Here is a 21,918-nt window from a genome sequence, read left to right on the forward strand (position 1 = left end):
TTCCCGTTTCCGCTTTTGTAAAGTGTGCCCAGAAATTTAAGCCGCTATTTAACACTCGCCTCGACACTTCCAGATCTGTGTGCCCCTCTGCAAATCTTTTCGAAGTGTATCTCAATCAAATCATAACCGGTTTCGAAATCCATTTTTGCTCAACTTTGCCATCAATCCAACTGCTATTGCCGATGATAAAGTCTCTTTTGGATCTGATATACACCGACTCCTTTGTATTGCAAGGTCGAAAGCCGGAAATCTTCTCCCTTTCTTTTGTGTTTATCGCTTTGTACGCATATTTTACTTTGCCATCTGAGCTGCATAATTTATGCACCAAAGCTTGCAAGCCAAATTTAGTCACGAAAAGATGGGTTTTGCTTTGTTTTGATGAGATTTCAAATTTTCTCGTAAAATCCTTTTCCATTCTCAAAGTGCATACCCACCATTTGGATCCCTATCACTTTTTGGTTTATTTACCTTCCTTGCTCAAGTTTGTTCCACTTGTGTCCTACTGCCTTCTGCATCATGCCATTGCAGCATCTCCCAAAAAGGAATCAAACCCTCGCTCTCGCTATGTTCAAAAATTGAAATGGCCCAAGAATGGGTTGCCAACCTCTGCTCAAACTCTTCACCTGTTACATTGGTGTCAACTAGATCTTTGGCGACGGGCCCTTCATGTTCTTTCCCACCTGATTATACGCATGTTCAAATAAGATATTTGCTGCTTAATAACGCCACACTGTCCATCATATCAAATTTTACTATTGCTGGCATTAATTCCCTGGCAAGTTCGTTCAAAGCCAATATGACGCTTTAAGGCTTCTGAAGTTGGCATCAAAGGAGAACTGTGTTCCAAATTTAGCCCTGAAATTTTTATTCCTTAATAAGCGGTTTCAGTTACTTTGAGCTCTTCTCTTTAAAACATGAGCCATCAAAGCGCAAGTGGAGGAATCAGCATGTGGGCCGACCGTGCCTTTTACTAATTCGGCATCAATGGCGGTGGCAAGGGTCTTTCCTAATTCAACACCCATTTGATCATAAGAATTGATATTCCATACATGGCCCTGGACAAAAATCTTGTGCTCATAGGCTGCAATCAGACAGCCAAGCACCTCGGGGGTTAGTTCGTCATAAAGGAAGACGGTGGTTGGACGGTTTCCCTTGAAAGCCTTATGAGGATTCTGCGAAGACGGCAAAGACACGGGTGAAAAGTTATTCTCAGCATCATAGCAGTTTCCCATCATCATCGCCTCGGCTTGGGCCAGCATGTTAGCAACCAAAACCTGGCGGTGGCGGTCATGGGATTCCAAATGAACAGAAGGATGACGAGGCGCAAAGATTCCACCAATCAGATCACAAGAGATAATATTTGTGCCCTGATGCAAGAGTTGATAAAAGGCATGCTGGCCATTGGTTCCGGGCTCACCCCACACGACAGGCCCGGTCTTCCAATTTACATACACATCTTCTCCTGTGGACACCATTTTGCAAGCGCTTTTTCCATTGGACTCCATGTCTGCTTGCTGGAGGTATTTTGGGAACAGGCCCAAGTTTTGCTCATAAGGCAAAATGGCAAGCGAATTCAGATTCATAAAGTTGTTGTACCAGATTCCAAGAGCCGCCATAAGGATTGGAATGTTTTCTTCCAATGGAGCCTCTAAAAAGTGCTTGTCCATAGCTCGGGCACCGGCCAATAGACGCTCAAAATTTTGATAGCCTATGGCAATTGAAATTGACAAGCCAACTGCGGACCAAAGAGAGTAACGGCCACCAACCCAATCCCAAAATTTAAAGATGTGCAAGTCGTCCACTTGGATGCCGAATGCTTTTACAGCTGGTTCGTTTGTCGATACTGCCACAAAATGGTGTCCAATTGCACTTTGGTTTCCGTTGCACGATGAAAGGAACCAGGAGCGAGCGGTCTGCGCATTTAGCATCGTTTCGGCCGTGGTAAAAGTCTTTGAAACAATAATGAAAAGCGTGGTTTCCGGATCGCACTTTGCTAACGCTGCTTCCATGTCAGCTCCATCAACATTTGAGACATAGTAGATACTGAGTTTTGGGTTGATCAAGTGAGCCAAAGCGCCGCTTACCATTTTTGGCCCAAGATCAGATCCTCCAATTCCGATATTAACAATGGAGGTGATTGGCCGTCCAGTATGTCCCAACCATGTACCTGCATTAACAGCATCAGAAATGGCCTTCATTTTTTTTAGCTCTGCAGAGATCATTGGTCCAAGATCAACTTTGGATCCGCTGACCTCGGCGAAAAAGGAGGGTGACTCTCTTGAGAGTGCTCTTAACGCCACATGAAGGACGGAACGGCCCTCAGTGGAATTTATAGGTGCACCGGCAAACATGGCGTCACGGGCAGACTCAATCTTGGCTTCCTTTAATAGAGAGATAAGTGCAGACTTGATTTCATCTGTGATCATGTTTTTGGAGTAATCCACATACAACTCATTGGCCCCTGGTAGCTGGAGAGAAACCGCATATTTGCTAGAACGTGAGGGATCCTCATGGAAGAGTTGAGGCATAAAAAGTTTGCCCTTACTTAAGGTTTCGAGAATCTTCCAGCTTGGATAAGAAGTAGGCGAAGCCGTCGTCGGAACGTTAGATGCCACCGATGTCATGTTGGTAAAATAAAAATCCAAATTTGATGATCGACCTTTGATTTCACTTATCGATGCGATTCATTTTGCGAGTGCAATTACGATGACTTTGGTATCACGCTTTTAAATTCAAATTTGGAAGCTTTTTATGGAAAGTGAAACTTGCCAATAAATTGTGGTACAACTGGCCTCCACCTCACCATGGTCTTCGAATTTGGACCGCCATTAAACGTTTCCACGTTTCAACTGATCGGCTCACTGTAAATAAAATTTTATTCTCGCTATCGTCTGGATTTGTTCAGGTGTATCTTTTCATGCCGTGCAAGTCTAGAGATGGAGGGGAAGATTTTGTCGCAACCCTTTGCCCGGCATATATGCACCCTGCATTGTTTCTTGCTTTCTTTGTACGCCGCATTTTGGTTCGTTATAATTTGGGAAAGCAATGAATCAACCATGGGATTGTTGCTTGGTATTTCTTTTGAAGAGTGTGTAATCCCGGAAAGAAATAAAAGTGCATCTACAGCCTCTTCAGGGGAATCCATTCGAACGGCCAATGGCGCTAACCGCTTTATCGAAAACGGAGGGGACGAAGATGGCGTTGGCGACCAGCTGTTGAATAACATGGGCTTGAGCAGCAGCATATTGCGTTCTTGGGTCGTCATTGCTAGTTTGGATGCTTTTGATCACAAAATTAGCTTAATGATCCTATAATTTTGGGCGACGTGTGAGTGGTCCTCTGCTGGACCAATGTTGCAGGAGCGATAGGAATTGCTGAACCAATTCCATGGCATGACCAATTAAGGTTAATTAAAATTACAGTCGACTTAAATTTTACAACTTTATATTTAAATTTACAACTTGGCAACCAGATAGAGCAGATAAAACAGAGGACAACACGACCTGATGATTTTTATGCAAAGGAAGCCAGCGGCCCATTCCGGAAAAGACAATGGGCTATTTTCTTGCTCTTCAACATCGACAAATAATGAAGGTGCATCTTCTCTTTCATGGAAATTTTCGCAATGCTTTGGCGAAAGATCCGAGTCCATCGTCAATGGTTTAATTTGGATCACAATTACCCTTTAGCTGACATTATTTCTGCCCTTGAGTTTGACGAGACCGGGGCATATTTGGCTACCGGTGATCGCGGAGGTCGTGCTGTAATTTTCAAGGACACCCCCACAGGGTATGCGTTTTTTGCAGAGTTCCAATCCCATGAGCCAGAATTTGATTATTTGAGAAGTGTCGAAATCGACGAACAGATTAATCGGATTAAATGGTGCAAGCAGTCAACGAGTAGGGATTTATTTCTGCTGACGACAAATGGTACCTTTTTGTGTTGTGGTTTATTGTAGACACAATAATAAAGCTCTGGAAAATTTCCAACAGACGCTCTGCGCGGTCGACTGCCTCTTCTTCTTCTTCATGTACTGCGGCAGACAGATTTGTTCCCGTTCATCAAAACTCTTATAAAGGGTCGCACTTGTTCCATATCAACTCGATATCTCCAAACATTGATGGTCTCACATTTCTGTCCGCAGATGACCTGAAGATCACTCTTTGGCAGTTGGAAAATCCAAAAGCATTTATTTCCATGGTTGATTTGAGACCACAACCGATGGACGATATCCAGCAGGTGATCACAACGGCCATATTTCATCCACAATATACATATCAATTTCTATATGCAACCTCTCGGGGTATTATCCGAATTTGCGACACAAGGGTGTCCTCTCTGTGTGAGAGTTCTGGAGGTTATTTTACCCAACGTTTACTTTAGTGACGTTAAACAAGTGGAAACATGACGAGGACCGACATGACCCATTGAATGTGGACCGAAATCAGCCAATTCTTTTCGGGGACCTTTTTTCTACCATTTCAGACGCCAAATTTTCTCCTTGTGGAAGATATGTGCTTGCCAGAGACTTCCATTCCCTTCAACTTTGGGACACACACAAGCTAAACAGGCCGGTGGTTGACATTCCGATACCACCAGATGTCTCAACTCGAAAACAGGTGCAGAACAAACTCCTGGACTGGTATGCAACTGAGGCCATCTTTGAGGACAAGTTTGAGTGCGGCTTTGATGGCACATCCAGGTTTGTGTACATTTGATGCTGCTTTTGCATATTTTCCATTTATTGTGTTTTCCTTGTTTTCTCGCATTAACCCTGCCCCAGATATATTCATACCGGTGCCTACAACAACATGAACTTCATTTTTGACTTGGAGGGCAATTTGGTGTCTTCGATTTTTTCGGATAAAAGCATTTTTGAGCAGAAAAAAGCGGCTCAAGCTGCTTCTCCGCCAGAGAAGGCATTTTCTTTTTCCAAAAAGGTGGTCACTAGTGTATGGAACCCAAAGGGAAACTCTATTGCCTCTGCGGCAGCGAATAACTTATTTATATTCCGAACTATCTAGTCCATATAAGTAATGATAACGAAGATAAATATGTACGCTTTGTATATACCTATCTGAACCCTCTATCGTGATATGCCTACTGTGGACAACATCTGCTTGCATTGGTGGTGTGGACTCTTCCTTTAAAAGTGGAGTTTAATAATAAATCAAGATCTGTACACCGAAGAATACACAAGACTGGAGCTCTTTTCGCCCAGTCGGCGTCCATTGGGAAGGCTCACATTGGCCAAAAGAAATTCTGCCTCTGCTTCACACACACACCTTGCCTCATCAAACGCAAGCCATAGACTTTGGTTAGAATCGATCGTACCTTTGAAGGGTGGGATATTTCCTGGCTATTGCCTTTGCCTTTTCTGGCGAAATGGAATGGATACAACACAACTGGGAGCAATAGATATCCCCCAGGGTCAGGCCGCTTCTCCTTCCATGTTTTTTGGAAAAGATCTGGAACAGCGAAACACCTTCGACTACATTTCCAGAGTGCACAGAAACAGGCAATCCCCCGGGATTTCCTGACAATTCTGGAAAAGCGGATGGTTCTGGCTTGATTTTGATTGACTTTTGATGCAGAGATCCTTTAATCCACCGAGTCATTGCAATCAAAAACAAGACGGTCTCCTCAAAGGAAGAGGTCCTTTGGATCAGGAACTTGTCATGGATCATTGTGCTTGACAAAATCGAATAAAGCGATTTTTGGGTATGGATACGGGCAGATGGTGTTGCCTTCAACGAAAGCGAGAGATTTTCAATCACATATATGACTTTGCCTATCCCAGAATTGTGAATTCTTGCCTAAATAAAATTGGTGCCAACTGAAAAACCTTTTGCTCGTCGTATCGCCCATCAATAATACTGGAGTATAAATCGTTTTCTCGCTTTCTCTCAACCAAATAGTCAAGTACAATTTCAACTGGATTTTCTACCGCTAACTATTAATCCCACATGTTCACCTTTCTCCCTACATAGCCACAAAAAATCTCCAATGGGAAGCGTTCGCATTGAATATGCAATATTATGGGCAGCTAGAGTGGTTTGCAGCGTAAGCAATGCGCCTCTCTGTAAGCACGCTTCCCTCTGGTCAATAACAAGAATCAAATCATAATTGCCATAAGCAAGCATAAAGTCTTGCAGAAATAAGTTTGCGATGAAAATTTTAATTTAAAGGGTTAGGGTTGGCTGCCAACAGCCAGTGATTTAACAGCAGCGGCCTGTTCAAAGTTTTTATACGACCTTTTTTCGTATTTTCGCAACGAATACTTTCGCTTTTTGAGCGAAGGCACTCTAACCTCAACAAGACGGTTTTGTTGTAATTTCTTGAACTGGTCAACAAATGGTGCCGTGGCTGAGCATTCGATAGCTCTCAATGAAGAGGGGATTTCCGAGTTCAGGAAAACTGGGAAAATCGGCTTTTCGAACTTTTTAACGTCCTTTCCGAATTTTTTGGGTTCTCGCTTAGATTTTGGTTTGAGCAAGATTTGAGAAGATAGCTTTTCGATGTTGTCGATTTGGAAATTCAACTTTTTAAGTTCTTTCTTCCTGATTGCATTTTGGATGCACTCTCGTTCTCGTCGGCGTGCAGCCTTTTTTGATTGTGAAATACGCTGGCTTTGTCTAGATACGGATGGTGAAGAGCTATCTGTGGGATTTTGACACTCAATTAGAGGCTCATTGTCTGCACTCTGGCCAGCACCAGATGAAGGCATTTGCAGATCTGCTGCTGGAGTGATGGGCAAGCAAATCCGGGTGTTTTTGGCGTGTGAAAAAAGCTCCTTATTTGATTTTCTTCCAACTTCTCTAATAAGAGCCATTGCCAATGCCTCTTTATGATGTTTTTTTGAGGGATTATATGAAGCGCCAGGGTGCAAGGCTTCAGGGATCGTTCTTTGGACCAGTGGGGCTTTAAATACAGTATCGGAGCTAGATGTAGGTTTAGTGACACAGTTCCAAATATCTGTAATTGTGGGTTTGATCGGTGCAACCTTGATGGGCTTCCCCAAGTCCTTGGAATTTTTTTGCTTCTTAGGCTTGTTAGATGCAGATCTAGCATGGATGAGAGCAGGTGTAGATGATTGAGCACGGCAAATTTCCTCGATTCTCAAGCATTTTTTTGAATGCAAAGATGCTTTTGAGGGATCGCCCTGTTTGTCAATAAAAAAGGCCGTTTCCATTGCAAGTGGAGCTTTTCGGCTATTTGTCAAAAAATAAATTCAACGCACAAAATTACAAAATAACAACCCTAATTTGAATTGAGCAGCTTTGCATATTGCAATTTTTATCAATTTTCCAGGTGCATGTTGGAGGCAAAGTTATCTGATTCTCAAGTCTTCAAAAGGATTGTTGAGGCCATTAAGGACCTCGTAAACGAGGCAAACTTTGACTGCAATCCCTCTGGAATCACGCTTCAAGCTATGGATTCTACCCATGTGGCCCTGGCCACGTTGCTTATGCGTGCTGACGAGTTTGAAAGCTTCAGATGCGATCGCAATATCCCGCTTGGCATCAACTTGTCGTCGCTTACCAAGATCCTGAAAAGCGCCAATGCATCTGACTCCATCACGCTCAGGGCCAAAGACTCTGGCGACTCATTAAGCCTGATGTTCGAATCTCCAAGTAATCATTGCGCATGCTTTTATTTGTATAGACGAAGACCGTACGTGTGAATATGACCTCAAACTGATGGCGTTGGATACCGAGCATTTGGGCATTCCAGAGCAACCCTACGATGCCATGATTGGGATGAATTCGAACGAGTTCCAGAGAATTGTTAGAGACCTTTATTCGCTGAGCGAATCAGGTATGTTTGACACACACGTAATGCCCCCGCCCTCTAGTAAATATTTCAGTCAGCTCGGAGCATATAAAGTTTGAGGCCAAAGGCGAAATCGGATCCGGCTCGATTTCTCTTAAACCCAGAGACACCGTTGACAAGGATAAAGAGGCCGTCAATCTTTCTGTATCAAAAAACGCATTTACAACGCTTTCGTTAAAGTTTCTTTCCATCATCTCCAAGGCATGCCCTCTTTCTGACCGCGTTATTATTGGAATTTGCGAAGAACAGCCTGTTTCGATTGAATTCAAAATTGGTCAGCATGGATACCTCCGTTATTACTTGGCTCCCAAAGTTGGCGAAGAATAAATTGTCACCTGTTTTAAATTTTAAACGCACTTTGGGTTGTATTTATTCGGTCCGTCGGGGTTCCACATGTTGTATGGACAACAAAATGATTTAAAAATACAAAATTTAATATCAAAGGGGCGAATGAAAGTCAATAATATCCTCGACAAAGAGGGCCTTTTGATCATGTTCATGCGATACCACGTTAAAGCTTACTCGTAATCGCAACCGAAGCGCCCCGGTAGACTTGAGAGGGTCTTTAAATCTAATTACTTGAAACATGCGTTCATTTCCGGATATCTTTGAGCAGGAGGGCTTCTCAAGGATAAGATTAATGCCCTACCATGAAAAACAAAGTTGCTACCTTCAGCGAGGCCACCTCAATAGATATTGCTTCATAAATTGCCGTCGATGTGGTTGAGGTTTCAACAGAAATCCTGCACGCTGCCATGCTTGGTGTTCCGCCGAATTGAGTGATATATAAAAGGAGCCCCTCTTTTTCATAAATCAGCCATTCCCCCAGGGATCCCATCAATCGAGCTTCCTTTACAAATGATTTTGGGGATTCCGAGTAGTCTGGAGATTGACTTGAATGTGAAAATACGGTATCTCTGTCAATAGAAATATAGGAGGGAGCATGTGTCGAGGAAATTGGACTAGAAGGCCCAGATGCTATGGATCGACTCCTACTTGAGTCTCTCAAGGATGGGGAATTCTTTCTACCAGGAGAAGCTGGAATGGGAGAAAGTCCTCTGTCGCTGAGGACAGGCGAAAGCCCTCTGTCGCTAAGGACAGGAGAAAGGCCTTTGTTGCTAACGACAGGAGAATGACTTTTGTTGCTGAGGACAGGCGAAAGCCCTTTGTTGCGGAGGACAGGAGAGAGTCCTCTGCTGGAATCTGTAAAGTCGGCAGATGATAGCGATGAGGTGATCGATTTCATTGGCTCAAATTTCAACTGTGCAAATAGGTTCTTGGGGTCGATAAAAATTTACACTGCTTACTTGGATTGAGGAGCTGGCGCCCTCCAGAACGGGAAGAGAGATTCTGGCCTCGCTTTTTATTTCGATTTGCCGCAAAGGGATCATGTCAAAGATTTCTTCTCTTTGCGAGGCGCTAAATTGCTTGATAATTGCGAAAATGTTCCGGGCCAGCTGCCTCAAATCTGAATCGTCAGTTGCGGGTTTTGCATTCAAGTAGCGGTAAATCTGGCTTAGAAAATCTTGGCTGTTGTTTTTACAAGTGTCCACGTCAAACCCCCCATCATTGGTACCGGATCGAGCAGAAAGCTTCCCAATCGCAATAAAGACATATTGAGCAAGTGGCAGGGAAAGCTGAAATTAACAACGCAAAATGCTCACCTCTTTGCCGGATACCATGGCCCCAAGAAGCGACAACACTTGATCGGGAGTTGGAATATTGCCATCCAACAAATGGCCCTCATGGAAAAACGGCCCTGGAGCAAGAAGATGGCCATACTCTCCAATGATATAAACCAAGGCAATGATAACCTAAAAATGTCAGCAAAAAGCTTTTCCAACCGAAGCCCCATCATTGACCTTTGAAAGAGACGCAGCTGCACGATGTACGGCATATCTTTGAATGCTTGCATCTGCTGCCAAGTGACGCGAAAGGATAGATATGGCCTTTTGAGGAGCATCATCATAGCATTCTTCACGAAGTGGAATGGACTCCAGAATCTTAAGGAGCATGTCTACAAAAAGCTTAGACCCAATCTCCAACGAATATTTCTCAATGGCCATGATAAGCCGTTCCGGAAGAGTAAGAAAGGAAGAGGGCAAAAGAAGGTGGCCATTCTGAACGTGGACGTTGAGGCTTCCAGACCCGGTGAAAAAATAGTTGTTATTACTCAACACATCCAATAAAACTTCGAGCAGTTTGGGGATATTTTCCGGGTACTCGTGAGGATCTAAAAATATCCCAAAAATAACGTCGATGGCTTTTGCAACGATTCCAAAATCCGAATCGGTGAGACATGCCTGAATGGACGATAATATTGCATTGAGTGAGCTCTTTGGGATTTTGTTCATCGAAAATGACTTTAGCAGCAAGTTGAGGGCAACATACCTCCCGTTGTTGTTACTGCTGTTATTGGAGTTTGAATCGTCACACGCCCTTAAAAAGGACACTCCAAGAGCCTCTAATGCCCGCTCTGTTAGATTTGAATCTCCATTCAGAGCGAGAACGGTCTGAATGCACTCATATCTTACCGCTAGGGCGGCCCCGAAAACTTTTCCCGCCCCCGAAAGAATATGCAAAAGACATTCGGTCAAATCGGGCGTAGATCTGCCCAATATCCTCAATACTCGAAGTATGGAAACCTAAATTGTAAATGCTTCAAAAAACCTGGAGAAACGGATCCGTCGTACCGCCTACATCGTATTCTGGAAAAGAGGAGGAGAACAACAACGAGCTCAAAACCCTAACTAGAAGGGGGGCCAATTTTTTTAGCTCTAAGAAAATAGGGGTCCCCACAGACCGAAGTGCCAATTCTGAAATCAGTGCACAAGAGGAAAGCAGAACACCATGATTTCGGTCAGAAAGAAGAGGCCTGGTACGTTCGAGTATCATTTCGTAAAGTCCATCTTGCCGCAGCGATGCATCTGAAAGGGTGCGGATCATTTTAAGAACCGCGAGAACCGCCTAAATGATAAGCATCATGATTTTAAAGGGGCTGAAATGGAAAACAAACTCGTAATTCAAGCACATGAATTGAAAGGAATTTCAACAAGCAACATTGGGAAAAAGGATCCCAAGAAGCCCGCGTTTCAATCGAAAAAAACGAAATGGAGAAAAATCGGTACCTTTTTCAGAATGTATGCATTGGGGACGTTGAGAAGCCGCAGAAGCTCTGTGGAAAGCTCTTGTGCCATGCCACTTGTAAGCAGAGACGCCAATGAAGTTAGGGCAAGCCCAGTCACATACATCGAACATCCATTTGAGGACAAAGTGGGGAGGGAAGGCATTCCCCCGCTCAAGTCGCTCTTGAAGGAGTTTGTTGCTAGCACTAGCGTTTCTTGAGAACTATCCAATAGCAAAGATATGCCCAAATGGCCAAGCCGCTTGTCGGCAAAATTGGGCGATGCCATAAGCTTCAACGCATCCAATTGCCCAAAGGCAACTGAAATACCCCCATGTGCCGCGGTCAGCAATTGAATGCAAAGCAACTTTGCCAAAGCCCGATATCTCTTCTTTTCCTTCCCGCGAGAGATAGAGGTGTTTTGCAATGCCATGCGAATTTCAGCCGCCTCTCTTGAAATCAAATCCCGCTCTTCGGCAGCGGTCTTGCAGTTTCGAATGGCTCGAATAAGGCTTTTTACGGATTTGTATGAATTTGAATCCGTTTTTGCCATCATGGCCGCCCTTGTAACTGGTTTCTTCCTGCCCAATGAGAGTGATCTTGAGAGAATGGATTCTGCAGATGAGGATGACATTGCATAAATTTAGATTCTTCCCTGGACTTTAGTTCCAATTTAAATTCTTCCCTGGACTTTAGTTCCAATTTAAATTCTTCCCTGGACTTTAGTTCCAGTTTAAATTCTTCCCTGGACTTTAGTTCCAATTTAAATTCTTGCCAGGACTTTAATTCCACTTTAAATTCAATTAATTTTAGTTTCACATCGTGAGTTGCAACTCGCCTAAACGTTCGCCAATCAGCAGAGGTTTCGCTTTTTATTTTACATCTTCCCTGAAATCTTTCACCTGACCACCTGCCACCATGAATGCGAAGCGAGTTTTTATTCCTCTACTTTTTGGGCTTCTTTTTTTTGTAGCCATACTATCTGCATATAATCCAGACGCTCAACTCAAAAAAGACATGCTTCCACAGGAAGATATCAAGCGCCTACTTAAGGCCACGCAGCATCTTCTCAGAGTAGCCGAGAGGACAGGCTGGCGCCCATGCTTAGAGGGACTTATGAACTATTTCGTTTCAAAATTTCTTCCCTCTGAAGATGGAAGCAACACCATGGAAAAAGATTTTTTTTCTAGAAATAATGACCCCGGGCTCTAGCAGCAGCGATGGATGGATGTACTTAATAAAATTTTATTATCTTAACTACTGCTCCAGGGTAAGATGAATAACCGGACTGCCTCCTGGAAGCAAAGCCAGCGATTCAAGACAATCGCCCTTCAAGATGGAGATCTGCACCTTCATTTGCAACTAGGAGGGAAAAATCGACAAATTAATTGGTACCACTTCGAAAATCCCCCTCAATAATCCGACCCAAATGAGGGACAATGAAATTTTCTTGTGAAGCCCATGGCTGACAAATTCTTCAAAGCTCAGCAGAGAGGTGTCTGGGGCCGCATTTTGCGTAGGCAGTCCATCGTTGAGGCTTGGAAGCATGTAGGCGATCCACGGGTTTTCTTCAACACTAATGTTGCAGCAATTTTCGCTCTCGTTCCACTCTGAAGAGGAGGCGAAGCATCCAAAATATGTTTTGCAAGCAACCTTGGTTATCACCTCAATGCAGTCCTTGAACGACCGACAGGGAGGCAAAAGTGAGCGGGCATAAAAGTCATCTACCAAGCGACACCCGATAGAATATCCCATGCGCTCGATCTCCTTATTGATGGTGGTGATGTTTCCATTGCTCTCAACAATGCAGAGCTTGAGAAAGGATCCAAATGTAAGCACAAATACTTCGCTGGGCTACTGGTCAAAATAAGTACGCTACCAATTTCTCTGTTTTTTTCCACAGATCATCAGAAAGGCTTTTCAGGCTCTCTCGGGAGTTTTGGACAAAATTGGGCATCCCACACGATCACAATAAATTGCAGAAAATCTCGGGTTGTTAAATTGGCCGCCAAAGCCTTCCAAAATTGGCGACGTTAATTTACTTTTTATTTGCCATTTAAATAGAGTTGGGTTGTTGTCAATCAATGGTGCTTCTCCCCTTCCACCTTTTCAGAGGTGGCTACTTTTTCGCGTATCCAGTCCTTCAGCTTTGAAGCTGCAGAGCTAGGCGATGAGCCGCAAGGCTGGGCAGTCGATGCGGAAGACGGCGCAGAGCCATCCCAATCTCGCAAAATCGATTTCTGGTGTGCACTAAGCGTGGCCGGCAGCTCAACACCAAGAGTCACAAACATATCGCCTTGTTTGCGCATGCTCTCATTAAATATTCCCTTCCCCTTCAGCCGTTTTACATCTCCAGGCTGAATGGAGCAAGGTGAAATGAGAAGATCAACTTCTCCGCTGAGCGATGGAATTCTAATGCTCCCCCCAAGGAGCGACGTCATCAGCGGGACCTTTGTCGACTGGTAAATGTCATTCCCATCTCTCCTGAAAATGGGGCTTTCTTGGACCTAAATACAAAGTCCATTATGACGGCCAAGGCCTACCTTAAATTGCAATAAAAGATTTCCGGCTCGTGAGCCTGTTCCCATGGAGTTTCCCATGCCCTCCATCACAAGCTGGGTGGAAGAGTCAACGCCGGCCGGAATTCGCACCTCTATTGGGGTTGGGGAGGCACTGCGATGGATGCCGTCTCCCGAACACTTTTTGCATGGATTTGGATTGTGTGATCCGGTACCATCACATGTATCGCATGGAACCTCGATCACCATTCCTCCGCGAGAAAAGACCTTCGCTCCACGCCCTCCGCATCCTTTGCATGTAGCCATAGTTGTTCCCGGAGTTATCCCCGATCCAGAGCATGTTCCACATTGCTCCCACCGTGAGAGAGTAATCGGCTTGACGCAACCAAGCGCCGCTTCCAGAAATGTAAGAGTAATTCTCATTTGGATGTCCTCTGAAATTCTCTTTCCGCCTCGGGATGTCCCGCGAAAGGCATGGGTTCCAAAAAGATCGGCAAATGGATCGAAAGCGCTTCCTGAACCAGGACGGCTAGAACGTCCAGCCCCAAAAAAAGACTTGAAAATATCGGCCGGATCAGGATGCTGCGAGTCCTCGTTCTCTTGATAGCCATTTGCATCAAAAGAGGCTCTTTTTTGGTCATCAGAAAGAATGTCATAGGCCGTCTGTACTTCAACGAATTTCTCTTTCGCTGCGGGATCTTTGTTTGTGTCCGGGTGAAATTGCTTAACCAAACCCAAGTATGCCTTTTTAATGGCAGCAGCAGATGCGCTTTTTGGAATGCCAAGAACGTCATATGGATCTTTTTTCTTTGCAGAGCTATAAAAATTGCAAGAGCGATGCCGAAGCATTGCTTGGCTCGAAGATATGATGCATCCCGCCGATAACGAAGGCAGTCTTGGGAAAAAGAAAACCATGCTCTAAAAAATTATAAAATTGAAGGGTTAGCAGTTTATTAAATTTTACAACTTTTGCTCCTATGCAAAACACGTCTTAACACAAGCAGAGAGGGGCGGAACTGCGAGATCAGCGCATTGTTTTCACCAGGCCGTTTTTCGATTCTCTCTTGCAAAATTTCATTAGAAATTAATGAAGGATATTGCAAGTTAAAAAATAGAAAATGGCGACACAAAAATTCAGGGAGGCGTTCAAACGACACGGGAGAGCAAAAAAACGCTCTCAAAACCAAAAGGGCAACCAAATGGTCTATTCATATTGAGAAATTATTTCTTACAGTAAGGGTCAAGAACAGATGGCTCAACAGCGAGGTACGATGGGTTCACTTGCAAAAGCCGCGTCCAGACCGGTGTTTCCTTGATGATTCCGAAATTCAAATCGCCAATATGGCAAGCTGTTTCCAGGATAAAAATCATGGGATCGATTTTTTTCTCAATACAAAATAAAAGATTAGTAACCACAGAGTCAAGGCTGGCGGTATCTTGCACTCGCCATCTTCTTAGCAAGTCATGGCAAATTAGCCGGGCATTTGGCGCGAGACCAATGGCATGCAACAGTATCGAAACGGAGGCAATAGTTTGAAAGGGAAGCGGTACCACATTTCTCTTCTCCTTCAATGTATCTAGAATGAGTTGAACTATCAGTGGAGACTCGTCACAAAGTAAGTCGCTCGTAGTTGATAGGAGCATAAGATCAATTGATTCCATGGTAGATATTCCAAACAAGGAAAAGAGGACATGAAGAGTTGCTTTTCGAACCTCTACCTCCTGATCCTCCAAGAGGAGGAGGAAAATCCCTGTCATTCCAGCAGAATAGTTTTTCTTTTTCGGACTAATATGGTTTGCTCTACCGGAGCCAGATGCAGAAATCGAAAGCGAAGAGGCCTTTTGCTCAAAAAAAGATTCTTCCGAAGGCTCTAAAAAGTCATCAAAAACCAAGGTATCATCTAGCACTGTTTCTTGCGAAAGTGATGTGTCTAAAGCTTGCTTTGAAAAGGATTGGGACACCGTGGAAACAAAGCGATCCGCATTCACCTCGAGCAGCATGTTCAGGATATTTCCAAGCGAAAAAATAATTGAAAGCCGAATTTTCGTCGGGATGGTCCGGTCAACAGCAAGCTCTGAAAGGTCTCGATAAAGCATGAATAGCAGGGCTGCCGATCGCAATGGAAACTCGGCAAGCTTGACATAGATGTTCACAAGAGATGATCTAATATAATCGTCCTCGAAAAGTACCATTGTGGAGAGGATTGGCATCAGAACGTAGCAAAAAGAATTGATAGCGTCACAATCAGCACCAAAGGAATTGGAAAAGATTGAAAACAATAAGAATATCAAATCCAAAGCGCTCTATTAATGTAAAAAGGCCGGGATAAGGGTACCTTTCTATTTACTTCGACGCCATCAGCAAGAAGCATCGCAAGAAAAGCAAAAAGATCTTGCCGCTGAAGGATAAACCCATCATAGGAGGGGATTGCCTGAGATATCTGGTGCTGCAGTTGGTCTAATATCATCTTCCGCTGGACAGGATCCAAAGAACAGAGGGAGTGGCAGTCTGCTTCTGACAAAATTATCAACATTTCTTGTACAAAAGTAAAAGCCCTGATGTGCTAAGTGGCTTATATATTTCCGAACTGCCAAGTGCACGCAACACAAGGAAAGTTGGAATTTCAGATAATTTGCAACAATTAATGGGCCCAATACTGCCACATTAATTTTCAATTAAATTGTAAATTATGAGTCCCAATCATCACGACCCAGCGCTAGAGTCGCCGGCTATGTACAATTTTCGGGTTGTTTTATTAGGAGGAAAAGATCAGAGCCCAGATACTTTTCAGAAGGATTCCCCCCACAAGTGCGCAGCACCACATGCGGTTATCCGCTGTCGCAAAAACTTTCTCTTCCGCCAAGCATATCTTCGTTCGCCTCCGAAGCATCTGTTTATCAATCGCTCTTGTTGGCAGAGAAGAAAATTGACGCAAAAATCTCGTCTTTAGAAATGCGTAGCCAGGAAATGAGATTCAAGCCGAGCAAAGTAAGCGTCGATTCTAATTTCAGCTGATACTTCCCTTTCATATTTCTGTCTCGCATTTCATATGTACCGAGCCAGCAACGGCAGATTTAGAAAATTCCTCACAATTGCAAGCGCCCAAAAGGGCGTGGACCCTTAGGATAGAAGCACATCAAGTACAACCTCCTGCAGGAAACCCCAATTTTAAGAACATCAAATTCTCTGAGGTGATAAAGTCGATCCTCGTTGAGGTTGGGGAGCCTTCCCAGAATTCATGTCTTATCGAATGGCAGAAAACACCACTTTCCAAATCAGACCTAGATGGGTTTGAAATCAAGAAAGTCTCACCACCTCCGTCAGATGTTCGTGTCTATATTGTGCCTGATTGGGCTACAGAGCGGTATCTAATTCCCAAGGAGCTTTATCAAATTTTGTCGATCTCTGCGTCTACGGCACATCCGGCAGAAAGCACAAGGCCTGCAGTCTTATTGGCCCTATGGCGATATATCAATGTATCAATGATGATGTTTATGACCGTCTCTGTAGATGAAGGGCTTGTTTCCAAGCCCAGACATGCCGAATGTGATCAAGTTTGACGAGCATCTTGAAAAGGTAGCATGTTTATTTGGATACCCCTCTTTTGATGATCAAAGCTATTTTTAGTCTTTTCCGATGTTGACTTGCTTTTGTCCTCTAACTGAGTAGGTATTTGGCGTGCCATATTGTGACCCCATAAATCTTCCAGAGTTTCTCAGCACCATCATGGTGGACATACCCTCCCCCATTCTTATGATCCATGCCCTGAGGTATGAATTTACTTTTTCTGTTTCTCAGCGGAAACTCGGGATGTACTAAACTACAGTTTTCGTTTGAAGTGCCTGATCCGAGGACTTCTGCCGCTGCAAAATCAAATTATGGAGCTCTCTTGGCGCCTGCGATTAAGGAAATCGAAATTCTCGATTCACAAGTAGTGTTTTGGAATAATCATATGATAGCTCATTGATTTGTATTACACTACATGTCGGCTGGCCAGGAGGAGAGAATATCTTGCCGCATTCAAGGAAAATCCAGTCGCATTTTTGGAAGAATACATGAGGCGACATACAGACAACAATGAGGTAAGGGACTCATCATCGTCATCGCCATTTTCGCAATAGCATATTTTTTCTGAAAATGTCCGCGTGCAGAATTACGACTATCGGAATCCCGCCTTTTACCAGAATCCATGGCTCAACGAGGCTATAGAAAAGTTCCTTTCTGACCGTTTCATTTAAACCACGGAACGCACAATAGAATCCTCATGTATGTGGAAATAAACCCCCCCCCATAAGATGCTTCATGGTGTGTGTCGTTCCAATTGCAGTTTAAATTGAAAACTTTTCGTTTTGGCGGCTACTCCCAAAGCTGATCGGATGTACCTCAATCGAGGGTTTATGGCAATGTATCAATGATTGTCTTTCTTACGGGATTGGAATGCGATCTTCATTCCATTATATTACCTGCTATGGCTATAAGCCGTCGGGGTCTACGCTGCAAAGGAGGGTTCGAAAGCGGGATAATATTTTATCTTTTCCTTTTTGGTATTGTTTTCATTTGGTGATGATTTATGCACAATAATGGCGTCTTTAATAATTTCTTATGAACCGGATATTTCTCTTGTTGGCAACACTTTTTCTACATGTTTTCCCTGCTCCAGCGAGCAAGGTTCCCGAGTCCCGATTTGCATTATCACGCATGAATGATTCCTCCATTCATTTTTTAAAATATTTGCCACATTCCGGATTTTCCAATCAAATTAATGAACTCAGCAATGCATTGCTAATGGCACGTCTGTTGAACAGAACTTTAATTCTGCCGCCCTTTTTTTTGGGCGAAAGGGTTACTTATCCATGGAAACCTTTTGACCGTTTAAACTCAACTCTATCCGATGCCTTTAGACAGTTCAGTTCCAATTTGAGCCACAATTTCTGGACGCTATTGGAAGTTTCCGAGTTTTTTCCACAACTTGCTGATTTTAAAGACGTAATGGCAATATCTTACTCCAATTTTAAAGATCGTTTTCCACAACCAGAGAATCTCAAATCCTACATCTTGAAGGACTATACTCGATATAATTATAAGTAGCAAAATAGCATTTTTCTTTTAGGTATGTGGTTTCAGATGTCGATACAAATCGAAACCTGACTTGCACATGTGAAGGGAACGTTACAAAAATTCGGGTGTGGATGCGTATACGGAAAAGCATGGACCTCCATATTAAATATCCCATCTCCATAGCTTTCGGATACAGAGATGATGGTGCATTGAAAAACCAACACACTCCATCGATTCTTCATGTAGGCTCGCTTTTTGGACAAGGTCGAATAGATATGGCGTTGGATAGGGAAGAAAGAATTCAAGAGGTTTTTTCGCACAAAAAAGTCATTTCTAAGCTGCTATCCAACCCAACTATTCCCTGTTTCGATATTTTAGAGTCAAATTCGAATCCCATTCTAGGAAATGGAGTCTATTTTTCCATACACCTTCGAGGAAAATTTCCATTTTCTCGCTATGTCAAGCTAGTGGCCAAGTCTTCGTTGGATATTTTTTTTGGAAATGGCAGTCTTTATGCTGCCCTTGAGGCATGCCTTAATCGTGGAGGCGTGAAAAAAGACGCTTGTTCCATATTTGCACATGGCTTGCAGGACAAAAAATTAATATCCTCAAATGTATCGCTCTTTGTAGCCACAGACATGAAAAAATTTTCTAGGTCTGCTGAACGTGCTATACTGTCCAAGGGGTTTAAAAATATTATCACTCTTGAGGCTTTGATGACAGATTCTACCAGGAAATCAATTTTAGCCTGTTTGAAGGCTAGAGATGCAGCTCGACCCATTCCTATCGATTTGTTGTACCCGATGTTTGACCAGTTGATGGCAGCGCGCGCTTTGGTTTTCACCGGCACTAGCGATTCTACATTCTCGCATTTCATCCACAAAATTCATTTGGCCCAATTGGAATCCAAATTCGCCGACAATTGAATGGCTTGTTTGATTGAAATTTAAATTTAAACTGCCTGTTCGATTACCGATTTTAAAGTGCTTGCTGAATTACTGATTTAAAGTTAAGAATTAATTTGTGTTTCATGGCCCCAGCTTCTCCTTTCCGAGGCGATATTTGGATCTCTAAAAGTAAAAGTAGGCATACACATCTGCCATCATGGTCAGTGTGTTCAGTGTAAAAGGTAGGCATACAAACTTGGGGATCACCAACGAACACTTAAGATAAGGATATTCCCTTGGGCGCAAATGCATGTGAGTTTCTCGCCGCAAATGGTGCAAAATATATGCAAAATGAAGATTTTTGCAACCAGTTCTATTATTCCTGATACAAGCGGTTTTTTGCCGTCGGGTTTTTGCTGAAAAGTGAATAAATGATCGATATGCTTCTTGAATACAACGTAATTTAGCTTCTTATATCCAGCATTTGAATGGGACAATATTTATGGCGATAAGAATATCTGACGTGAGAGAATTTCATAATTCTGGAGAAAAAAGCCGGTCGAAAAGCCGATATAGCATGCGAGAACAGGGTCAGGCTCCAATGTCAGAGGATTAATTGATACTTGGGTTAGGGTTAGGGTTAGAAAATAAATATTACTTTATTTTGAAATAATTGCACTGGTACACCAAGTGTTGTTGGATTGTCTTAATTTATGAGCATGTCTTTTCAATTGAACTGACGGCTTTTGGCGGATCACTCCAGATGATGCCTTGCAGACATTTGTACCAAAAGAGTTATCTAGTTGTCTTTTCTTTTTTCCCTTCTTTGGAAGCCGACCCGCATCATATTCGGCATCATGGATATCCAGAGGAGTGTCATTGTGATCTAACACTGGGCGTGATCTGAGATCAGTGTCTCGTTTGGAAAAATAATCAAAAGACCTCTTCAAAGTGGATTGGGAAGTGAGGTCTTTGATATTATCAATTACAGATTTCTTGGAGTTGGAAGAAATTGAAATGGGAATCGTTTGCGGCATGGGCACTGGTGCAACAGCACCCGGAATCGATTTTGCTACAGTAGATGACGTATCATATTGGTTCCTGGACGCTGTATGTGCATTTATGGTTGCAGTTGCTTTTGAAAGAACTGAAACCTCCTCCTCCTCCTCCTTAAGGATGGCGTCGGTATGTGCCGATTTTGGCGAAACCGGAGAAACTGACTGAGGAATATAAAATAGAATATAGGCCTGTTGCGAAAGTACTGTTGTGTTTTTTAAAAGCCTGACATCTTCATCATCAACTTCGTACCATAGACCTTGGTTTCGGACGCATGCATGGTAATGTCCCGATGACGTGGAATACCCCGAGTGCACAATAACACCTGCAAGGGTGTATTTGTGCCCTTTCGAGTCAATGGCGAATGGCGAGATATCTAATATTTCTGGGAATTGGATGTGTTTCGTTATTTTCCCGGCCGAAAATCCGGGGGCAAATCGCTTCATGTGAAACATAAGCAGCGAAGGCAGCTCGGAGATTGACAATTTACGTGTCGATGTGCCCAACGACGAACATGTGCCGCATTTATAAAATTCATCTAATCTCTCAGAGCGAGTAAACCTTTGAAGGGATTGTTCAATGGTCGAAGACACTTGAAGCGATATGATGTTGCCAAATGGTTCCTTCGAGTCGGAGGTTGCCCCGCAACTTTTGCAAGCAATCCTTGAAGTAAAGGTGCCCGCTGTAAGGGATTTTAGTGAAGAAAACTTTTTCTCCAGAGCATCAAGAAATACACACAGAAATTCATGGGCATCCTCTTGACGACCATACCGGAATATTTTGGAAATCTTTTGAATATTTCCAACTATACCAGACGGTGATATTCTCATTTTTGATTGGGAGGAAGAGTAGAGAATTGCCCTCTGAACTAGGCGATGCATTTCGCAGGAAATGCACCACAGGGTCTTCTTTTTGTGGTCCTCACAAGCACACGAGCAGGAATTAATAATTTCAAAAAATTCTGGAACATGCATCAGGCATTGAAGTACAGAGTTTAAAAAGCAAGTATTCCCCAAATTGGAAAGGCCAACTGGGCGCGGCAGACATGACCCTGAAATTATTTTTTCTTGCAAAACAGGAGGACCAGTCGCTCCTGGTGCTGCGGACGCTGAGACTCCCAATGATGCGGCCGTGGCCTCCTTTAAATTTTGTGAGTTACGTGCAGCTCTGAATACAATTCTCTTACGCATGTATATTGGCGGAAGGAGACTACTGGAGCCTCCATCACCAAGCAAACATGTTTCGGATTTCATAATGTGTAAAAGGAATGTGCGACTGTTTTGCTTTAGATTTTATTTTATATTTTGACTTGATTTGCTCGTTTATTTTGCTATTTTATATTTTGATTTGATTTGATTTGATTTGCTCGTTTATTTTGCTATTTTATATTTTGATTTGATTTGATTTGATTTGCTCGTTTATTTTGCTATTTTATATTTT

At 43.2% G+C, this 21,918-nt stretch overlaps 15 protein-coding genes across 15 annotated transcripts; 7 read left to right on the top strand and 8 right to left on the bottom strand.

Annotated features, from left to right (window-relative positions):
• Positions 1–884: 884 nt before the first annotated feature.
• Positions 885–2,624, bottom strand: DI09_80p10 (glucose-6-phosphate isomerase; the record flags this gene model as incomplete). Its single annotated transcript, XM_013381195.1, has 1 exon — positions 885–2,624. One exon carries the CDS (start codon positions 2,622–2,624, stop codon positions 885–887), a length of 1,740 nt encoding a protein of 579 aa, XP_013236649.1.
• A 1,001-nt stretch (positions 2,625–3,625) lies between these two features.
• On the top strand, positions 3,626–5,024 carry DI09_80p20 (regulatory subunit B of protein phosphatase PP2A; the record flags this gene model as incomplete). The annotated part of the gene is made up of 4 exons (XM_013381196.1): positions 3,626–3,899; positions 3,959–4,303; positions 4,384–4,702; positions 4,784–5,024. 4 exons carry the CDS (start codon positions 3,626–3,628, stop codon positions 5,022–5,024), a joined length of 1,179 nt encoding a protein of 392 aa, XP_013236650.1.
• Positions 5,025–5,170: 146 nt separating this feature from the next.
• DI09_80p30 (uncharacterized protein) lies at positions 5,171–5,687 on the bottom strand (the record flags this gene model as incomplete). The annotated part of the gene is made up of 2 exons (XM_013381197.1): positions 5,171–5,285; positions 5,335–5,687. The coding sequence occupies 2 exons, from the start codon at positions 5,685–5,687 to the stop codon at positions 5,171–5,173; spliced, it is 468 nt and encodes a 155-aa protein (XP_013236651.1).
• Positions 5,688–6,190: 503 nt separating this feature from the next.
• On the bottom strand, positions 6,191–7,286 carry DI09_80p40 (Nop53 60S ribosomal biogenesis protein; the record flags this gene model as incomplete). The annotated part of the gene is made up of 2 exons (XM_013381198.1): positions 6,191–7,211; positions 7,249–7,286. The coding sequence occupies 2 exons, from the start codon at positions 7,284–7,286 to the stop codon at positions 6,191–6,193; spliced, it is 1,059 nt and encodes a 352-aa protein (XP_013236652.1).
• A 29-nt stretch (positions 7,287–7,315) lies between these two features.
• Positions 7,316–8,160, top strand: DI09_80p50 (proliferating cell nuclear antigen; the record flags this gene model as incomplete). Its single annotated transcript, XM_013381199.1, has 3 exons — positions 7,316–7,634; positions 7,672–7,818; positions 7,868–8,160. The coding sequence occupies 3 exons, from the start codon at positions 7,316–7,318 to the stop codon at positions 8,158–8,160; spliced, it is 759 nt and encodes a 252-aa protein (XP_013236653.1).
• A 1,316-nt stretch (positions 8,161–9,476) lies between these two features.
• Positions 9,477–9,899, bottom strand: DI09_80p60 (uncharacterized protein; the record flags this gene model as incomplete). Its single annotated transcript, XM_013381200.1, has 2 exons — positions 9,477–9,647; positions 9,678–9,899. 2 exons carry the CDS (start codon positions 9,897–9,899, stop codon positions 9,477–9,479), a joined length of 393 nt encoding a protein of 130 aa, XP_013236654.1.
• Positions 9,900–10,494: 595 nt separating this feature from the next.
• Positions 10,495–11,591, bottom strand: DI09_80p70 (subunit gamma-1 of AP-1 complex; the record flags this gene model as incomplete). Its single annotated transcript, XM_013381201.1, has 2 exons — positions 10,495–10,800; positions 10,962–11,591. The coding sequence occupies 2 exons, from the start codon at positions 11,589–11,591 to the stop codon at positions 10,495–10,497; spliced, it is 936 nt and encodes a 311-aa protein (XP_013236655.1).
• Positions 11,592–11,875: 284 nt separating this feature from the next.
• DI09_80p80 (uncharacterized protein) lies at positions 11,876–12,169 on the top strand (the record flags this gene model as incomplete). Its single annotated transcript, XM_013381202.1, has 1 exon — positions 11,876–12,169. One exon carries the CDS (start codon positions 11,876–11,878, stop codon positions 12,167–12,169), a length of 294 nt encoding a protein of 97 aa, XP_013236656.1.
• Positions 12,170–13,464: 1,295 nt separating this feature from the next.
• DI09_80p90 (uncharacterized protein) lies at positions 13,465–14,325 on the bottom strand (the record flags this gene model as incomplete). Its single annotated transcript, XM_013381203.1, has 1 exon — positions 13,465–14,325. One exon carries the CDS (start codon positions 14,323–14,325, stop codon positions 13,465–13,467), a length of 861 nt encoding a protein of 286 aa, XP_013236657.1.
• Positions 14,326–14,697: 372 nt separating this feature from the next.
• DI09_80p100 (uncharacterized protein) lies at positions 14,698–16,010 on the bottom strand (the record flags this gene model as incomplete). Its single annotated transcript, XM_013381189.1, has 2 exons — positions 14,698–15,780; positions 15,825–16,010. The coding sequence occupies 2 exons, from the start codon at positions 16,008–16,010 to the stop codon at positions 14,698–14,700; spliced, it is 1,269 nt and encodes a 422-aa protein (XP_013236643.1).
• Positions 16,011–16,166: 156 nt separating this feature from the next.
• Positions 16,167–17,037, top strand: DI09_80p110 (uncharacterized protein; the record flags this gene model as incomplete). Its single annotated transcript, XM_013381190.1, has 2 exons — positions 16,167–16,304; positions 16,489–17,037. The coding sequence occupies 2 exons, from the start codon at positions 16,167–16,169 to the stop codon at positions 17,035–17,037; spliced, it is 687 nt and encodes a 228-aa protein (XP_013236644.1).
• Positions 17,038–17,113: 76 nt separating this feature from the next.
• Positions 17,114–17,444, top strand: DI09_80p120 (uncharacterized protein; the record flags this gene model as incomplete). The annotated part of the gene is made up of 3 exons (XM_013381191.1): positions 17,114–17,142; positions 17,187–17,247; positions 17,304–17,444. 3 exons carry the CDS (start codon positions 17,114–17,116, stop codon positions 17,442–17,444), a joined length of 231 nt encoding a protein of 76 aa, XP_013236645.1.
• Positions 17,445–18,079: 635 nt separating this feature from the next.
• Positions 18,080–18,565, top strand: DI09_80p130 (uncharacterized protein; the record flags this gene model as incomplete). The annotated part of the gene is made up of 1 exon (XM_013381192.1): positions 18,080–18,565. The coding sequence occupies one exon, from the start codon at positions 18,080–18,082 to the stop codon at positions 18,563–18,565; it is 486 nt and encodes a 161-aa protein (XP_013236646.1).
• Positions 18,566–18,684: 119 nt separating this feature from the next.
• On the top strand, positions 18,685–19,461 carry DI09_80p140 (uncharacterized protein; the record flags this gene model as incomplete). The annotated part of the gene is made up of 1 exon (XM_013381193.1): positions 18,685–19,461. The coding sequence occupies one exon, from the start codon at positions 18,685–18,687 to the stop codon at positions 19,459–19,461; it is 777 nt and encodes a 258-aa protein (XP_013236647.1).
• Positions 19,462–20,081: 620 nt separating this feature from the next.
• DI09_80p150 (ubiquitin carboxyl-terminal hydrolase) lies at positions 20,082–21,731 on the bottom strand (the record flags this gene model as incomplete). Its single annotated transcript, XM_013381194.1, has 1 exon — positions 20,082–21,731. The coding sequence occupies one exon, from the start codon at positions 21,729–21,731 to the stop codon at positions 20,082–20,084; it is 1,650 nt and encodes a 549-aa protein (XP_013236648.1).
• Between the last annotated feature and the right edge of the window lie 187 nt (positions 21,732–21,918).

The sequence above is a fragment of the Mitosporidium daphniae genome (assembly GCF_000760515.2).
Source record: "Mitosporidium daphniae strain UGP3 chromosome Unknown contig-80, whole genome shotgun sequence".
NCBI lineage: Eukaryota > Fungi > Microsporidia > Mitosporidium > Mitosporidium daphniae.